Source organism: Micromesistius poutassou (assembly GCF_964030765.1).
Source record: "Micromesistius poutassou genome assembly, chromosome: 5".
Taxonomy (NCBI): domain Eukaryota; kingdom Metazoa; phylum Chordata; class Actinopteri; order Gadiformes; family Gadidae; genus Micromesistius; species Micromesistius poutassou.
The window spans coordinates 12985814-13004362 of record NC_140275.1 but is presented as its reverse complement, the minus strand read 5'-3'; the positions used below and the strand labels follow the sequence as shown (position 1 = coordinate 13004362).

The 18549-nt window shown below is 46.3% G+C and overlaps 2 protein-coding genes across 4 annotated transcripts; one reads left to right on the top strand and one right to left on the bottom strand.

The window, feature by feature from the left end:
* The first annotated feature begins 219 nt into the window (after positions 1–219).
* Positions 220–14663, top strand: ascc2 (activating signal cointegrator 1 complex subunit 2). Of its 2 annotated transcripts, none has more exons than XM_084468269.1 (19): positions 220–337; positions 839–943; positions 1160–1318; positions 1725–1898; positions 2702–2831; positions 3173–3240; positions 3397–3510; positions 4331–4443; positions 4540–4614; positions 5191–5295; positions 5681–5749; positions 5918–5992; positions 7003–7228; positions 7790–7986; positions 8486–8605; positions 9877–10095; positions 10370–10460; positions 10568–10671; positions 12212–14662. In XM_084468269.1, the coding sequence occupies exons 2-19, from the start codon at positions 860–862 to the stop codon at positions 12381–12383; spliced, it is 2295 nt and encodes a 764-aa protein (XP_084324395.1). In that variant the 5' UTR covers positions 220–337; positions 839–859; the 3' UTR covers positions 12384–14662. The 2 variants fall into 2 exon arrangements, with proteins under 2 accessions (XP_084324395.1, XP_084324396.1); XM_084468270.1 differs by having other exon boundaries at positions 235–337; positions 842–943; positions 12212–14663.
* Positions 14664–14788: 125 nt separating this feature from the next.
* Positions 14789–18307, bottom strand: rnf215 (ring finger protein 215). 2 transcript variants are annotated; one of them, XM_084468272.1, is made up of 10 exons: positions 18038–18307; positions 17685–17834; positions 17376–17447; positions 17134–17219; positions 16806–16860; positions 16571–16675; positions 16135–16251; positions 15809–15949; positions 15326–15428; positions 14789–14902 (listed from the first exon to the last, which is right to left on the bottom strand). In XM_084468272.1, exons 1-10 carry the CDS (start codon positions 18281–18283, stop codon positions 14880–14882), a joined length of 1098 nt encoding a protein of 365 aa, XP_084324398.1. In that variant the 5' UTR covers positions 18284–18307; the 3' UTR covers positions 14789–14879. The 2 variants fall into 2 exon arrangements, with proteins under 2 accessions (XP_084324398.1, XP_084324397.1); XM_084468271.1 differs by having other exon boundaries at positions 14839–15428.
* Positions 18308–18549: the final 242 nt, after the last annotated feature.

Below are 18549 nucleotides of genomic sequence, written 5' to 3'. Positions count from 1 at the left end.
ATTATCTATTACACATAACTACTTTATTGCCCACTACGCCAAATAATCACATTCCTGTTTTGGGATCTCCTTTGAACCGGTGGCACCCAGCGTCGTAAGCAAATACTTGTATACGGTGAAGTCTTGCTGCAGTACCTTTTTCGTCCAGTTAGGTGGCACTACACACGTCAGGAGTCGAAATGTGTTTTTGCGCATGCGTTATGTAAAAACTCCTGCCACTTCCTGGCCTGTTCGGAAAGATCCATGAGAGTGGGCACACCACCAACAGCAGTTTGACAAGGCTTGTGATGTGATTAAATGCAATGGCTTTTGCATATTGCGGATATTAAAGTGAGAGGTGAGTTCGACTTCTGTACATTAACATCTGATATTTTTGAAAAGGGAGGCATTGGTGTTAAACGCAAAGCCGGCTAGCCACGTTAGCCTTTCCCATTGACGCGCTGTCCCTTATCAAACCTCTAGCTGTTAAGTTGAACAGCTTATATGTTCAACAACGTGTCAAGTCAATACATGAATACATGATAGTCATGAGTTATAACAAAGTTCGGAAGTCTTTAGCATACTTGCTACACTCATCTTGAAGGATTTCAAAATATGCTGTGTTTTTTTTGTGGAATCCTTCCCAATGTTATTTGTTGATTCGTGTTTACACTTGACGCAAGAAGTATTGGTGCATGACAGGCAGGCTGACGTTTAACTAAATAGTCTGCTTGCGTCTCCTCATCTGATGAAGAAAACCCCTGTTGTTGGACACCGCTGTGGGTTTACAGGACTGGTTTAGGAAGCACAACATCATGATCAGTTTAAAAATGATGTAACCGTTGTTTTTATTTGACAGAAGCAACGTGAGGTAGCGATCATGGCCTGTGCCATAGTACCGCTTGATGAACAACAGGTGACCGAACCGAGTGTTGTCGGAAAAGACCGAACCTTGCCTGCTCTGGTGAGTCATTGTGTGTGTGTGTGTGTGTGTGTGTGTGTGTGTGTGTGTGTGTGTGTGTGTGTGTGTGTGTGTGTGTCACATTTGGACCCCTCGGTTTGGTTAGATAATTAATTCTCGGCACCGAAACAAAACACCACAGCCTTTGCTTCTCAACGTGAACTGATGTCTTGCCATGTATCTCTGTCCGTAGTAACATGCCGTATATTCCACCTTTAGCATCCTGACCGGAAGGAGGATCGGTGTTTTGTGCCCTACAAGCCTCCCCCCGAGGATGGTTCACCTGCTCAGGTGGAGGAGTTCCTGGAACATGCCAAGTTCATCACTGAAGACCTAGAGTGGTTGCTGGCCTTACCCCATGACAAGTTCTGGTGCCAGGTACGTCTGCTGGGGTCAGAGTCCACAGTATTTCCTTCAGTCAGTGACCAAAAAAGCTTCTTTTTTTTTCTTTTTCTTTTTAAAAAGCTCACTTTAAGTAATTCAAATAAAAAAGATGAATAACAAGGATTAATACAAATATTGTGACATGTCTGAACAGCCTGAACGTAATTTAGTTAAAACTTTTGTTTCAGTTTCATAATCATTTTACCATTAAAGACAAATGTATCCAGACTAGTGATCCTGTACTTGAATTATGCATAAGCACATTCTCAAATGGCTAAAAATACCCCCCTTTCCCGCAACCTCTGTGGGGGGGGCTGCAGTTATGTAGCCACGGTGTGTCTTCATCTGTTATTCAACCGTCTCCCTCCTCCTCTCCTTCCCCCCACTGTGTTTCCGCTAGGTCGTTTTCGACGAGACGCTCCAGAAGTGTCTGGACTCGTACCTGCGCCACGCCTCCCGTGGCCTAGACCCGGCAGGGCTGCCTTGCTCCCCGGCCGTGGCAGACGTGCAGCGCTGCATTCACCGGGCCGTCTTCATGACCTTCATCAGGATGGCCACGCACAAGGAGTCCAAGGTAGGCACCGCCCAGCTCGGCCTCGGCTCGGCAGGCCACGCCCAAATCATAGCCTGAATTCTTTCTTGTTACTTTTGCCATCTTGCATCCTGTGGTCACGTACAGATGCAGGATTGAATGGGTATGGCTGAAGAATGCCAGCAGAAGACGCTTGTTTTGGACCTTGTTTAGGTCCGCCCTGTCGGTCTCGCTGCAATCTCTGAGCTGGCAACCCTCTATTGGAGGAGGGTTGTGATGGTGCTGATGTGTTGGAAGTGTGATGGGCCATATAGTGACTGGTGGAAGAACTCCAACAATTAGCAACTTTCAATGCAACACCTTGTATATTGATGGTTACGTGCTGGTAACAACTCAAAGTACACGATGAGCATGTTGGGTTAATGTAAAGGAAATGAGTTGGGCTGTCCATTAACAATGGGCGTGCAGTGAAAAACAATGGGAGAAATGCTGCAAAGAATTAATGATATGCATAAAATAAATGCGTAATATGCTTCTGGGCTGGACTGTGTCTGCCTGTGATTTTAGAAGCCATTCATTTTGGTGTTTAGGTTTCAGAAATAATTGTATATTTGATCAGTCACTGTTTTTATTTATTTTATTATGTCCCCAGTTGGTTGTGTGATTTGGCCACATATATTGCTTCATCCTCACCAGGGACTCCCAAACAAGCTGCGTCCTTTCTCCTACCCAACCAATGAGTCATGTCCCTGATGTGTCATCTGTATCATCGTTATGTCATCTATGAGTAACCAGCTGCTTCCTTCCGTGTGTGTGATCTTCTCCCTTCTTCCTATCACTCACAGGAGAACTTCCTGACTCCAACTGTGTTTGGGGAGATCATCTACGAAAACTTTCTGTTTGACATTCCCAAGATCCTGGACCTGTGTGTGCTCTTCGGCAAGGGCAACACCCAGCTGTTGCATAAGATGATAGGTAGGCTGTTGATGTTGTCCTCTTGACATTTCCACATGAAATATTCCTCCCATCTATGACCATTGAAGAAACGGCATCGTAGAAGACGCAGACTGTTGGGTGTAAATGTTCAAGGAACCCAAGGTGTGTGTAGAGATTGTCGATGTAACAAAAGGATGTGCTCAACTGCATGGCGGGGATATTCTGTTTATCCTGCTTGCTGAAAAGAAAATGATTCACTCGAGTCAAACACTGAGCAGCCTTCCATGGTGCTCCTTCTAAAATAAATGATGGAGAGCCATGTTTTGTTAACGCAACCATTTTGATGATTACATGAATACCCTTTCTTACATTTTTTTTAGAAAACATCTTCACGCAGCAGCCCGGTTACTACAGTGACCTGGACGAGGCGGTGCCGTCGGTGCTGCAAGTAAGTCCGACCCGACAGGCTGGCCCTGGACTGAACAAGCATCCGCTAGTGAGCTGCGGCTGTGTACCTTTCGTCCAGAGGACAGGGAAATGCTGAAGCACTGTCTCGGGTTTATTTGCGTCCTGAGATGCGTGACGTCTCTCTGTTGATCACCAGGTGTTCGACACGATCCTGGACAAGTGTGGTCTTCAGTGTGAAGGAGCCGGCGCCATGGAGCCCATGAAGCTCAACGCCAACGGCCGGCCCACTGCCATGACCATGAGCCAGCAGGTACGCTCTCTGCCTCCGCCTCTGTCTCCGTCTCTTTCTCTCTCTTTCTCTGTGTATCTCTGGCTCTGTCTCTCCATCTGTCCTGTCTTATTCAGGAATATGTGGCAATGGCAACGGGCCTAGTGTGAGTGCACCTGGTTGGCCGTGGTCCCATGTATTTCCAATGGTAGAACGCTCTGGAAGGCGAAGTTGAGAGGAGCCGAGGAATGTGACGCAGGGGGCTATAGGCACGAAGGAAGCGACCAGAGAGTGTAGAAATTGTTGAAAGTGTTGTTTTGTTATATCTCAAGGTGTCAGCCAAGAACAAGGTGTTCTCTCTCTATGTGGATCCCCATTTACAACAAAAAAATGAGTTGAGAAACTTGCTTGTCAGTTTTTCCTTCATTACACAACCCTAAACTCTGGCTATGCTTCAACCCACAAGATATGGCTGTAGATTCTTGTAGATTCCTGTAGATTCTTACGTGGTAGATTTTCAATAATACAGGGACTATAAGCACAGCATTGTGTGCGTAAGCAGACAGTGGAAAGTTATTATGCGCTGAATTTGTTTGTCAGAACTCACCTGACATGTGTCTCTGCTTTTTTTTGTTGTTTTACTTTTAAATAGAGTTTTACATGGACCGAGCTAACTCCTCACGATTGAAACCGAATGTAACACATTTCAAACTTCTTTCCACACACCCTGGTCGCTAGCTTCATGCCCTATGCACTCAGGGTATCGCAAGAGATCGCGTTGGATATAAAAGCGTCCACCAAACTACATATAATCTATTTAAAAAATATATAACATATATATTTGTGTTTGTGTGCGCCTCAGGACTTGTTAGACCTGGTTCTGTACCTGTGTGACTCAACCACCACAATCCACGCCTTCCTGGACATCTACCCCCCTGCCTGCTCCACCTTCCAGTCCCACAGCTTCCTCAGCAGGTAGGCCTGGACACCACCGTCACCCCTGCCCAATCCTGATCAGCCACGACAGAGTCAGTGTAACTCTTCCCTCCTTTTCTCCTCATGGCAATCCAGACTGGTCTCATTTTATGAGTCTGCTGTACCGGACATTGAGAAGGCAGTGAGGAAGAGAAACTTTACAGACAAAAGGTGAGCGATGCGTGTCCGTATTCAAATTACATAGGGTAACGAGAAGAACCAGAGTCTTCCAAGGCACCTGACACAAGTACTTCCCTCATTAATTACTGCTTGACCAGACCGAATGATTTCTCGAATAACTTTTTTTCTTCAACAAAATGCATGGATTTTTCTTCTGCCAATACGCTGATTTTTTTTTTTTTTGGAATGAAAATACAAAACCAGCTAAAAAAACTCTGAATGTTCAAACCCTGTCCAAGCGTGACCACATTCACGTCATCCGGTCAAATACAAACGTGGTTGTCTCCATGCCTACCTCATGGTGCGACTATCGGCAGCAATATAAACCTGACCTCTCACCACGGCACCAGTCGATTTGACCTGTATCCAGAGCAGTCCCACGGGCTCAAGTTCAAACTTTATTAAATCCCAGAGGGTTTTACAGTTACAGACCACGTTGGGCAATCCAAAAGTTTAGAGCAGACAATACATCACAGGCTTCATCTCAACTGGTCAGAAAAATGTATACAAAAGTGCAATGGCCTGTCCAACTAACACCTATTCCCTCTCCCCCCCTGCCCCGTCCAGCCTTAAGGAGGACTTGTGGAAGAGGATGTGCCACTCGTGTAAGAGGATGGTGGAGGTGGCCCACCTGCTGCTGCAGCACTCCTGCCTACAGCCCATCCTGGAGGGGTGAGCTCAATACCAAGTCCTGTTAGTCCTTAGAATGGAGCCCTGTAACAGCATGGGCCACGGGGTTATCTGTCGCCATCGTGCCACATCTTTCTGTGGCGTCTTAACAACATCAAGTGGAATATTGTCTGATTGAATTAACGGTTCTAGCGCTGTTTGTAAGCTTATATATGTGGCATACTTTTGTTTTGGAATTGGAATATACAGTGGTGGTTTCTATGAGATGTTCAATATCTAATCGGGTGATATTAAATTGTTAACGCATGGTAAATAATATTTTGCCATTGATCAGAGCTTAGGGAATTAGTGGGCCAGAATCTTGTTTTGTGTCATAAATTTAGTTTAGATTCCCTGTGGGACTGTGAACATGGCTGCTGTTTTTCAGGGGTGACAATATCCAAACATTCGCAGAGGAACTCCTACAACATTTCACGTCATTTCTCCCTGAAAAAAGGTAGGAAGAAAATTCTAGGTGTTACACCATAGAGAAATTGTTTTTATATGTATGATAAAGAACTTTCAGATCTGTGTGTTTGTAATTGGATCAATTAATAATCCAAAAACTCTTCAAAAACGTTGCTGTTCATTTGTAATAATAAAGTGTGTGTTTGTTCCTTCCCAGGTTCCTGTCAGACTACGATGAACAGTTCCCCATAGCCGACGACATCAGTCTACTGCAGCAGGCTCTGCCTCTAATGTAACTATCATCATATTACTATTTAGTCCATTAGCAGAACCTTTTTTGCTCACAACATGCAAGCATTTCATTGATGAGCAGGTAAGGGTTAGGCCTCTTGCTTTATGACGCCACAGAGGTTGGCTGCAGACATTGGGGATTGAATCCAGTACCTTTTGGCACACCCTAACTGCTTGAGCCAATCAGATGCATTCATTTGTGTTGTGTGCTGCCCCTTTTTAGAATTTTATTACAATTCAAAGTCATGTAAATGAGCTGCCAAGTATGCCTTGGCTGTGGCTTAAATGGATGCCAAAATCCTTTTGGACTTTGCATTAGTGTCCTTATCAATGAACACCACTGTAACAGCAGAACCCTAGTAGTGTCACTCTAAATTAAAGCCGTTTCTCAATACCAAGTACGCGGACTACGTACTCGGGGACTTGGAAGTACGTACTTGGCAAGACTGGACTTTCAAGTACAGACTTCCGAGAACGCGAGTATGCACCTGCAATTGGAACAGCAGCGGACTCGATGATGCATCCTGGGATATTTAACGGTCCCAAGTCCACACGAGTCACCTCCGATGCATCCTCGGTAGAACGGCCTCATCGAGAACACTTCCGGGTTTTACGACAGTACTCGTGTACTCGCGTACTTGGAATTGGAACAGTGCTTGGGCTACCACTGATGATGTTTACCGAGAAAGCAAGTACACGAGTACACACGAGAACGCGAATTGAGAAACGGCTTAAATGTATTTCTAAAGAACATTTATAAGCAACCAGGGTTGATCGAAGTGATGTTCCACTTAAGTAAATAAAACTCCCAAGTTGCAAGTTGAAATACGACCAAACCGATGAGAAAACCGGTCGATAGTCAATAAAAGGCAAAATGGTATTTTTACGAACGAAACACTAGGGGAGGAAACAAACGATACGTCTTAGCTGGGAACGAACGAATGAAGGCAGGCCAGTACAGGGCTGATGCGGCCCCACTGATGGTTTCGTTCCGTCCCACCTGACCTCCAGAGATGAGACACGGACGTCCTACCTGCTCCAGGGGGTGCAGAGTGCCTGGGACAGCGTGGGCCGGAGGAGGCCCCAGGGCCACACGCAGACCCACGCCCTCCCAGCAGCCCAGGGAGGGGCCGCCGGGGGCCGCGCCTCCCCTCTGGGGGTGAGGGAGTCGGGGGAGGGCTGGGAGACGCCCAGGGGAGCTGAAGCTTCGCAGTACATGCCCCATAAAGGAAACAACGTACGTACTCTCTTCCTGTTAAGTGCTGTTTTCCTTGACTTTAAGAGCTTACTGTCGCTTACTAAGTGTTGTTTTCATTGGATTTGTTGACGACATTGCACACATTTCTCTTCTTTGAATAAAGAATAGGACTCTGTGTTTGATAGCCCTTCATTGTTTACATGAATCAGTTTGTTGTTCATTTACGCAATGTACATGTGTGTAATATGCATGTACTGCCACTAGGGGGAGATGTCAGAACTCCAGTGCAAACTTACATGTCTTTAAAACTCCCCTTTTTTAAAACGTTTATGTCTCACCTCTGTCAGGTGAGACCCTAGAACTTATTTTGATTCGTTTTTTCTTTCATTCCCTTATGCTCTAAATGTATTATCATAACATTCATGACTCTTAACATTGAAGCCTATTTGTGTGTACTTGCGCACCCCAGAGTTTAAGTGTGTGTGTGTGTGTGTGTGTGTGTGTGTGTGTGTGTGTGTGTGTGTGTGTGTGTGTGTGTGTGTGTGTGTGTGTGTGTGTGTGTGTGTGTGTGTGTGTGTGTGTGTGTGTGTGTGTGTGTAGGGCGCTGCGGGTTCGCTGGGCGCGGGCGAGCTGGAGTCCCTGCTGTCCTCCATCACAGAGCTGCTGCCCGACCTGGGGGAGGGCTTCCTGCTGGCCTGCCTCCAGGAGTACGACTACAGCTCGGAGCTGGTCATCAACAACATCCTGGAGGACCGGCTGGCCCCCGGCCTGGACCAGCTCGACCGCGCCATGCCCAGGTAACCGCAGCCTGGGGGGGGCCGCCAGCACCTGTTCACACTTTTTAAAGAGGGGGGGGGGAAGTTTCTCAGTGTGTGTGTGTGTGTGTGTGTGTGTGTGTGTGTGTGTGTGTGTGTGTGTGTGTGTGTGTGTGTGTGTGTGTGAGAATTATGAAAATAAGGACATTTAGGCCTGTTGCTGACCAACCAAAAACACAACGGACCCTCCATCATAACATTAATTCCAAAACGATTTCATGAGGAAATCTTGCACAGTATCCGTGCAAGAGAGTATGTAGGAAAACATATTCTCAGAACAATTTAGGTTTGAATCCAAATTGTTATTCAATCTACCAGGAAAGGCGAAAGGTTGAGATTGATCTCTTATCCAAGAGAATTGATTGGTCTTTTAAAGGGCTTCTTATTAGCTAACAAATGAGAAATTCCGGCGGTGTTGATGTGAAGCCGTGACCCGTCGGCCGTACAAGTCAGTGAGACAGTGCTCCCCTCGTGTCCCCAGACCCCCGAAGGAGGAGCTGCCGCCGGTGCTGAGCGCAAGGTCCAACGTGTTTGACGACGACGAGTTTGACGTCTTCCACAGGGACCAGGTGGACATGTCCCGCATCTGGAAGGGCAGGAGGTGAGTGATGTGTGCACGTCACTGGCTGACGGCGAGCACAACCTCTGCAGTCAAGGGAAGATGTTTCTCCGGTGGGGAGGTTGAGCTGAAACAGCCAGTCCGGACACCAACGTTCTCAGGAAGGTGTCTGTAGAGGTTTCAGAGCCACACTGTGTAGACCGGTCCCTGTAGAAATACACTCAATAAAATCCCCTTCTGAATGCCTCATCCATCCATATAACCTTGTAGGACTGCTGGATCCTAGATCTTGCACAAGGATGCCGACTGTGGGCCGTGGAGATTTATTTGATGTCTATTTATCTTCCCCCCCCCCCCAGGTATCTTTTTACCTTTCACAGGATGCAATAAAGTGAAGTAAGCCTAATAATTCATTAACATTAATAATGGAAGAACACTCCTTTTTTTTTCTATCTAGTTGTTTAATACTTCATGTTAGATTCATGTTACATGCTATATGATGATATATGCTATATGATGGTTTTGCATATGATGCAACACAACTCATTTGTATAGCCTCAAGGATTCCCTTTGGTCTACTTGCGTGTGAATCCTACACTGTTTCATCTGCCAAGTCATCTCAAGACAGCAAACCCTTTGTTTCTGCTGCTTATATCATTGGTTCCACTAATTATTCCTCTCAGTGCACAGTAACTGAGCTCTGTTTCTAAAGACCACGATGGCATTTTCGCTGAAGCCACAAGTGTTTCGGGGAAAAGATGTTTAATAATTCAGGAAGTCCAGGAAGTCCTAAAACACACACACACACACACACACACACACACACACACACACACACACACACACACACACACACACACACACACACACACACACACACACACACACACACACACACACACACACACACACACACACACACACACAGGGAGCGAGAGAGAGCGAGCGCCAGCCACTTGTCCGCTTTGAAGTTCAGAACCCAACAGGACACACATCCCTCACTCTTAACCCGTATTGATATCCCTCCATTTATCATGTCCAGCAACGTGATTTGGGTTTTCTATGCAAGTCTGCTTCTTTTGTTTTTGTTGTTTGGTTGTTTACGTTAGCGGGTTGCGCCGCTGCATGTTTTATCTTCCGTTTCCTGTTCGATCTAAACCACTTTCCCCCCCCCCCCCCTTCCCGGTCTCTCAAGCGACACCTGCCATTTTCCCCCCCCGGCTGCTGTTGTAAACAAGTGTCTTGTGTGTCAAGACCGGCCCCGTTTTAAATAAAGATTTAAATAAAGATTTCCTCCTCCGCTTACGCTGCAGGAAAGGCGAGAGCGCGCAGGAGGTCCTGGGCGACAAGCAGCACATCAACGCGCAGCGGGATCGCTACCGGGCCTACGAGACGGTGGTGGACGAGGTGATGGTGGAGCCCGGCGCGGCCTACACCCTGGACGGGGACTACGACGACGAGTACGACGACACCTACGACGTCAACCAAGTGGGGGCCAACGACCTGGACGGAGACAGCCTGCTGAGCCGGAGGTAGGGTCCCGGGGAGGGGGAGGGTGGTGCTAGAGCACTGGGGGAAGCTGGAACTGCATGGGGAGCTGGAGCTATGGGACGGAGGGAGTAGACTGTAATAGAGAGGGGGAGACTGGGGAAGGAGGGAGACTGGGGAGAAGGGGGGGGAGACTGGGGAGACAGGTGCAAGAGGGAGACTAAGAGAGAGACTGATGAAAGGGGTAGACCGTTTGAGGCTTCTGAAAGCGTCGACGTCAGGCTACACCCTCACTCGAGCGTCGTTCTCCCCCTGCAGGCCTTTCACCCTCCCACTGGTGCTGAGGACCGGGAACAAACCGCAGTTTGAGCTGGAGGAGGAAGAGGAGGAAGACACCAGGCCCATGGAGGTAACCCACCACAAACACACACACACAACAATCCTAATTTGTGTCGGCTCCTTCCTCCCCATGTTGCTTTTTTACGAGCGAGTGTTTTCTCTCTTCCCTTAACACAGAACCAGAACCCCAACCACGCTCCCAGGGACCAGTTCTGCCAAGACCCCGCCCTGCTGAGGGAGCGGGCGGAGGCCCGGCGGGCCGCCGTCCACCAGAGGAGGGGGTAAAGCACCGCTACACCTCCCGCCTCGGCCACAGCTCTGCGCTATCTCTCTCTTTACATCTCAGATGTTGAGAGAGAGAGAGAGAGAGAGAGAGAGAGAGAGAGAGAGAGAGAGAGAGAGAGAGAGAGAGAGAGAGAGAGAGAGAGAGAGAGAGAGAGAGAGAGAGAGAGAGAGAGAGAGAGAGAGAGAGAGAGAGAGAGAGAGAGAGAGAGAGAGAGAGACCGCAGAGTTATGGCAGAGAGGGGATGGTTACGCCGTTTTCTTATCCTTTTTAAAATGCTGACATTTCAAATGAAAGGTTTAAAGGTGACCTATTATAGCACCAGGTGTGAGTGTGATTAGCTGTTACAAGCCGTTTTGCAAATCGGCCTCTTCTGACATCACAAGTGGATGTGTCCACCTAGATGTGTGACGGATAGATGAGCAACGTGTGCTACAGTCCACTGGGTAGGCCGGTGGACTGATCTATCCAGCACACATCTAGGTGGACACGCCCACTTGTGATGTCAGAAAAGGCCGGTTACCAAAATGGCTTGTAACGGCTAATCACACTCACACCTGGTGGTATAATATGTCACCTTTTTTAAGGTTTTAAAAAAAAAAAAAATGATGAGGTGTTATAGGCGAGACCAACTTCCGGAGCCCTCCCAGGTTTGAAGGCCGTTCTGGGGCAGGGCTAACCCCTGTAAACACCCCTTCAATAGACACTCTTCACAGAGGAGTCATCGGAGGACAAACACAGCTGGCGCTCATAACACTCATTACGAGACTGCGCCTTTTATGCACCAGAGCCATAATGAGTGTTATGGGCCACAGCTGTGTCTGTCCCAAGAGGACTCCTCTGTGGAAAGGGGACCATTAAGCTTCAATGAGAGGAGGACAGGTGATTCGCGTCAACACCTAATGAGGAGGTTATGCCTGCAATGGAGCTTGACCACTTTGATGACACTTTGCAATGGCCGCCTACATTTCCGAAGTATTGGAGCATAGGAATGTTATGGGCAGTAATGGTGTTTTGGTAATGTTTGATTGATATTAATCGTGAAATGATGTGTCGTTGTGGAGAGACATTGATGTGTTTTGAAACTACCACAGCGTTTCTATTGCGAGACGTGGCAAAACAGCGTTTTGATTTGTTACGGTATATTTACATTTGTTTCGGACTTTACATGACTCACTCGTCTTATTGTACACATTTTATGTACACTCGTCATAAACGAAAGAAGAGTATGGCCAACAAAAGAATCCCTGTGATGCATTTTTTTGTTCAAGCCCTGTAGCACGCCTTAACCCTTAAGAGAGTCATCTAATGCAAACCGATATGCAAGTGGTGTTTGGTTTTGGCGTCATGTTAATGAAATATTCAAACAAATGCTGAAATGTTTCTGATTCGGACAACCCCCAAGAGACCCATCCAAGTTTTGACCGGTTCCATCCATGTGTACGAATCTCACCGGCGTCATTCTGCAGCACTAAGGCACACACAGCTGGCATTAGCTCTAACCTCGTCCCTGCCCGTCTCTCCCCCGCGTGTCACAGCTATCGCCCTGAGCCGGCGGGCAGCGTGGTGGGCAAGCCCAAGGGCCAGGGCCAGACCCAGGAGACGGTACAGGACCGGCGCAAGAAAGAGGCCAGCAAGGGACGTGGGGCCAACCACAACCGCCGCAACATGGCCGACCGCAAGAGGAACAAGGGCATGATTCCCTCCTGAAACCCCCGGCGTGTAGGACAGGAAGTACAGTAAACCATATCCACCCCCCCTGTTCCTCTCCGCTCGGTGGACAAACTGACAAACTGATGGCAGATAGAAAAGTCAGATTCGGTGTGAGTGAAAGGGTTTTGTGGGAGACTAAAGATGGAGGACGATGTAATCCGACTGCCTATTGTTCCAACAGCCCTGCCATATTAACTAGAAGTTAAACTGTTCCATCAAAAGGCATGACCTGAGAGTTGAGGTTGATGATGACGACAAGTTGCCCTAGTTTTTTCTTTTCTCCACTAAGGTCATATCTTGTTTTGTTTTGCTATCGGAGCAAACCAAGCGGCATAAATTCCAGACGTTTTTGTTATAAAATCATTAGAGGTTTGCAGTTTTCATCCCCCCATTCTTCCAGTTCAATTTCCTTTTAAAAAAGGCCAAAGTGCCCGCCAGTGATTCGATTTGAGAAAAAGGCAAGAATTTTCTTTCATTAGATATTCTTTGTTTATTAATATATAGAATGCATTCTTTTTTTTCTTCTTTTTTTTTTACATCATTTACATCGAAAGAACAACATAGGAACAACATGAAAGGGAAGGAGAAGATGCTCTTACTGCATCTGGAAGAGCAACCAGACCTCACCTGATTCACTGTGCAGAACAACGTCAGAGCGGGTTTTACTACAGCCTCTACTGGAGTACTTGTGGAGAGAGAGAGCTTGTCCACCCTTCATCTTCTCTCATTCACCGATGCCTAGTGTAGGCAGACCTATATTTAAAGTACTTTTAGCCGCTCTTATCCACACATCACTCTTGTGCGTGTTTGTGTGTGCGGGAGTGCACATGCTGTTACGCTGCACATGAAATTCCCCTCTCAAATGTGAGGGAGAGCTACTTTTCACAGTTTTTTTTATGAGCAGAATAGCAAATCTATCAGAGCGTTTTGTTACAGAAAAGCACATTTGTGGTTGCTTTATTTGGAGTTGTCATTAAAACACATAATAAACTGAATACTACAATACTGTCTCTAGATAATATCGGCCAAAAGAAACAAGACAATTACACCCAAATCAAGTATACATTCCAGTAGGTGATACATGCTGGAAGCACCCGATTCAAAAGGCAAAATGTTCTTTCTAAAAGTCATGTATCGAATTCCTAACCCGTACCCACGATCATCAGTATTAGGTTCCAATCCCAGAGGGTGCTCGGTGATAGTGTGCAGAGAACAGGGAGAGGAAGGAAAATAGGAAGTGTTGAATTCAATTGAAACAAATACATATTCAGTACAAATATGTCTATCAAATACATCTGTATTTAATGCAGTGTAACACTTAAATTTTTCAAATCTATCTTTTGGGATGTGGCGCTGCACAATAAGCTCATCTCTGTACTAAGGTTTATGGATTTGGATATGCTGAACCTGAATTATTGCAAATCATACGGTTGTATTTTCTCTGATTGGTCGTTCTAGTGAGTTGACATCAATGTGTCCAATATAATCCTATGTTCTGGCTATGGCTGCATGTGATCGGCTACAGAGAGAGCAGTGTACAGCTGTGCACAAGCGACTCACCAGCTATGCCCTGCTGTGTGGTTGGCTGCATGGTTCAAGTGTAACAGAATGGTTCTTACAGCATAAGAACACGGTCAAGGACATCGTCATGAACCACACACGCCAGAGGGACCATGTGACCCTCTACATTAGCGTTATATCAGGGTAAAGCGCTCCCGGGATTTCCCCCGACAACCCATCCTCTCTGTTTGTGGATTCCCGAATCCTTGGACATTAAATAAATGTAGCCAATCTGATCACCTGATCCGACATCTGGGATTGCCCTGAAACTTCCTATATGAAAAGCTGCTTCCATTGTGGAATAATGTCTGTCTTGATGGCTGCATTTAATGTTCTCTGTTCCCCTCATATTCTATGATGCTACATTTACACAGGGTTAGGAGGAAATGCAATGCCGGTGTAGTGGTCTGTTTAGTAGTCATTAAAACTCTGTGGATCTTTGTTTTGCTGGAGTGTGAGCCCATGCATAATATCCTGAAATATTCGACGGGAGAGACTGGTTGCATTCCCATGAATGAATTATTTTTGGAAGGGAATTATGAATTTCTCAGGCGCCTGCAGTTAGTGGGTTTGTTCAGTCTAACACACAAACACATACACAGGTACAGTAACATGATTCTGTGAAAGAGTACCCTGCCATCCACAACAGTGGTACAGTACTACAGTATTTGACTTTTTAGTTTCCTCTTGTAACATTAACCCATACTGACTCGTCCTGTTTCTCCCTCCGGCTTACCCAACGCCCGGCCCAAAGTCAGGGGACTGGACAGGGCTAGCTGCAGTGAGCCAAGTGGTCCGTTTTGACAAGCGCATACTTCTAGCCATGCTCTGGGGTGGAGGGTTGTGGATGGAGGAAGTAGCGGAGAGGTTTGGGTCCAGGCTGAGGACCGGTGTGGTGCAGGGAAGGCTGGCGACACCAACTTGCGTCCAACATTAACTCTCTCTGCAGATGTTACCTGAACATAGAGGAGAGGGTCACACAGAGCGCTAAAGGTTGTATCCGGAAAGATTGTGATTGTTGAAGAAAAGCATGTTCCAATGTTTGTGTCGGTCAAACATGCGTGACAGACGGTAATGTTTCCCTTCATTGGGAAATTTGCAGTGGTCGCCGAATGGTGATGAAAGCATAAAGGATGTTGCGTAACTTTGCCACACACACTTAAGGTTTAGCCTTCAGCTTGCAGCCAACTGAAAAATGAACCACGCCCATTTCCACAGCACCTCAGTGCCGCCAACGGGTAACTCAAAAGAGCCCTGTGAGATCACCCTGTATCAGCTCGTACACGCCCTGACTTTTGCCCTGCTGGGAGGCAGGTCAATGTGTTTCTCTGCACACCGCTTCATGCTATCTCACAGGTGTGGATAAGGGATCAGCGTACCGAGTATGCTGCGTTTGCACAGGGGACAGGTGTGCTGCAGGATCAGCCAGGGGTCCACACAATCTCTGTGGTACTCGTGGCGGCACGGCAGCACCCGCAGACACTACAGGGCACACACAAGATAAGAAACCCAGTAAATTAGTAGCAACAGCAGAGGTAGTGGGCCCTTAGGAGTGCTTTCCCATTTTTCTTTTCAAGCTAATCAGATTGCAGCAAGTGGTAGTAGCAAAAGCCTAAACAGAAATATAGAAATAATATGTCTGATGGAAGCATGCATTTTTATTAGATGTTGCAAAGTTGTAAACAAAGGTTTGTTTTACCTTTTACAGAGGGCTGTATCACTGTTACATTCAACACAATTCACAACTTCCCCTCCAAGCTTTACAAACAGAATCGGAGCAGATACACAGGCTAACCATGTATGGAGCGACGTGTAGGTGAATCACCGTTGGGTCTGAAGACCTTCCTTCCTCTTACACTGACCTGGTTATTGTTGAAGGGCTCCAGACACACCGCACAGTTCTCCGCCTCCATTGGCTGGGATGAGTCACACCAGGGCTTGGGCTGGCAGTATGTCTTGGTCTTCAGGGCAGACATTCTCCTCAGTATGTCTTGTTTGGATGACTAGCCAAAGAAAATCCACCAAAAATTAGTTTCTCAAAACAATAATAAACATCCATTTATTTTATTTAACCTTTGTTTAACCAGGTTGGTCTCATTAAGATTACAAATCTATTTTGCTTGCTTTTTGCCTAAAGAAGTAACAAAGATTAGATGTTATTAATGGACACGGATTTAACGTAGTGTACCTCCACGTCATCAGTGAGCTGGTTGTCGTGGTACTGCCAGCGGGCTTGAACTATGACCCCCGTGCTGAGGACCACAGCCACCATCAGGACAGTGTTCCAAAGCTGCTGGAGGTATTTCTGTCAACCCAGACCCAGGTTCAAAGGGTTTCAGTCATTCAGGGATTCAGACAGACAACCGTTTCTTAGGGGTTAAACCAAAGCAATGGACAAGAGAAGCGTAAATAAAGCATAATATAAATAATACATTATATCTGAAAATAAATGATATTTCTTGAAGCTATGTGGCATGTAAGGCAATCTCAAATGAACACTGCTAAAAACAGGTAGGTAGTAGGTCAACAGAGTGAGTGAGTAAGTCAACAGAATCTTCAGGTGCATGCTTGCAATGTATGTGCATTCTTTGAGTGCCTTCCACTGTGTTGCAGGTGTGACGTACCTGAACCTGGGAGTTGGTCTCTCCGGTACAGATCACCCCCTGCCACTCTCCGTACAGACCACCTCTCGAACGGCCGCAAGATGACCACAGGGTCAGGGTGGCGCCCTGCACACACAGACACCTGTGGTAACACACTCACTGGAGAGGTCCATGTGGTAGCCAGTAGACTGAAACAACTGGTAACAGAACTGTGTGTTCTAACCGGTAACCAGTTAATGCTGGTATAGCGACTCACCAGGTTATCCTGTAATATAGTCTTGTATGTGATCTTGGCTGTTGCGTGAAGGCCCCTGTACGGAAATCAATTGACTCGTTACTGGGTGTCTGCCGTCTTTCTGCTCATTGCTCAAATGTAAAAGCCATAGGCCAATGAAATTGCCCTATATAAAAGGAACACTAAAGGGACATTTTAAACCAGATATGTTTGTTGGTTACAAAAAAGGAACAGTGATTATGAATTTAGCTTGTCTCAAATGTCTTAAATATTGACATTAGAGAGATGTCTCAGTGTGGTATTTTTTTTTCAAATGTAATGGTTGATTATGTTTCTGGAAACGCCTTACCTGAGAAGTGCACCAATCAGCTTGGTGACATTCTCCGACGTCTGGATGATGATGATGGGCTTGGACAACACTTGGGACAAATCCATCTGTGAAGTCCCATCACAGGTTTACATCATGCATTCCACTACTACATTAGAACACGGCCAGCAGGTAAATACGATGGGGTGGTGTCCTTCCAAAGCCTCCCACCCATCTCAACATAGTTCACACACACACACTGGGTTCTCCTGCTCGTAATTTACCTCACTGACGGTGTTGTGGTTGAGGGCCAGAATGATGAGTGCCGATGCTCCCAGCACCAAGGCTCGTTTCATCTGGGAAATACACAGAATGCTTATTTTTGGTTTTGATAAGATAGGTTTCAGTATACTTATTATATACTTTTTTGGACAATTGAGGAATGTCTCAGTGATCCTCAATTGTTTAATATAACAGGCTAGCAAATGGTATAGTGTGGAATATATATGATTAAGAGGTTATAGCAAACAGAGAACAATGCCAAAAGGGAGAAAAATAAAAAACATGAAAAGCTCTTGTCATTTAGCACTGACTTTGTTGACTACTGTATCGGCAAAAGAATCCTGGTTCCCAGTGGAAGATTGTATCTCCATCTTCAGAGGGACTACTCCAATCCATGGCTCCCTGTCCTGAGCAGCAGCTTCCCCTTCAACTTCGGTTACCTGGGATCGCTCATCCTGCACCTAACGACAGAAAATATGACAGCAGCTGGATAACTGAACTGACGACCCCACCAAGACCAGGAGTAATTTAAGAGTTTAATAAAATAACTCCAACAAATTATTTCTCTCTCCCCCGAATAGAGATCGAATTAGATCCCACAATCGTCATACAATTCAATATTGGTAGGGCATGTCAATCAATTTGAATGAATGAACTGACTCACCAATATCAGATCTCCCTCAAGGTCGTGTTGTTTCCCAAAGGAGTTGTCATTATGCCCGGGGACTCCGCCCTGGCGAGCCTCCACCAGCTGTCCCTGTAGTACAGCGCTGATTATCGGTCGCTCCTCTGTCACACAGACCTCCACCACCGCTACCTGTTCACCCGTGACTAACATCTGGATCCAAGACGAAGTGACCCAAAGAATAAATCGGACCCAAAAATAGTACCGTGAACAGATCGGAGCCATCGCTGAAGCCGTGTGTCAGAACAAAGTAAAAAAAAAAAATGACATCAATAAGTAACGATGTCACCCATCGTTTGCAGAGTGGCTAAGGAAAACAGAGGATGAAAAAAATGTAAACAAGTGAAAACAACTTCCGGGCTGGGCAGGAAATGACGCAGTGAAACGTACAATTTTGACTGAAAACATTTTCTTTCTGAATAAAGATTAATTTTTGAGACGAGATTTTTTGAGGCTACTCTTTATTAAACTTTACAGGCTTCAATTCAGGA

Excerpts from the sequence above, each read along its gene's own strand:
- ascc2 (XM_084468270.1), top strand. The coding sequence starts at position 860 with ATGGCCTGTGCCATAGTACCGCTTGATGAACAACAGGTGACCGAACCG. Across the intron at positions 944-1,159 it reads ACCGAACCTTGCCTGCTCTG|CATCCTGACCGGAAGGAGGA; the intron begins GTGAGTCATTGT and ends TTCCACCTTTAG. Across the intron at positions 1,899-2,701 it reads CCACGCACAAGGAGTCCAAG|GAGAACTTCCTGACTCCAAC; the intron begins GTAGGCACCGCC and ends TATCACTCACAG.
- rnf215 (XM_084468271.1), bottom strand. The coding sequence starts at position 18,283 with ATGGCTCCGATCTGTTCACGGTACTATTTTTGGGTCCGATTTATTCTT. Across the intron at positions 17,835-18,037 it reads TTGAGGGAGATCTGATATTG|GTGCAGGATGAGCGATCCCA; the intron begins GTGAGTCAGTTC and ends TTCTGTCGTTAG. Across the intron at positions 17,448-17,684 it reads CCGATACAGTAGTCAACAAA|ATGAAACGAGCCTTGGTGCT; the intron begins GTCAGTGCTAAA and ends TGTATTTCCCAG.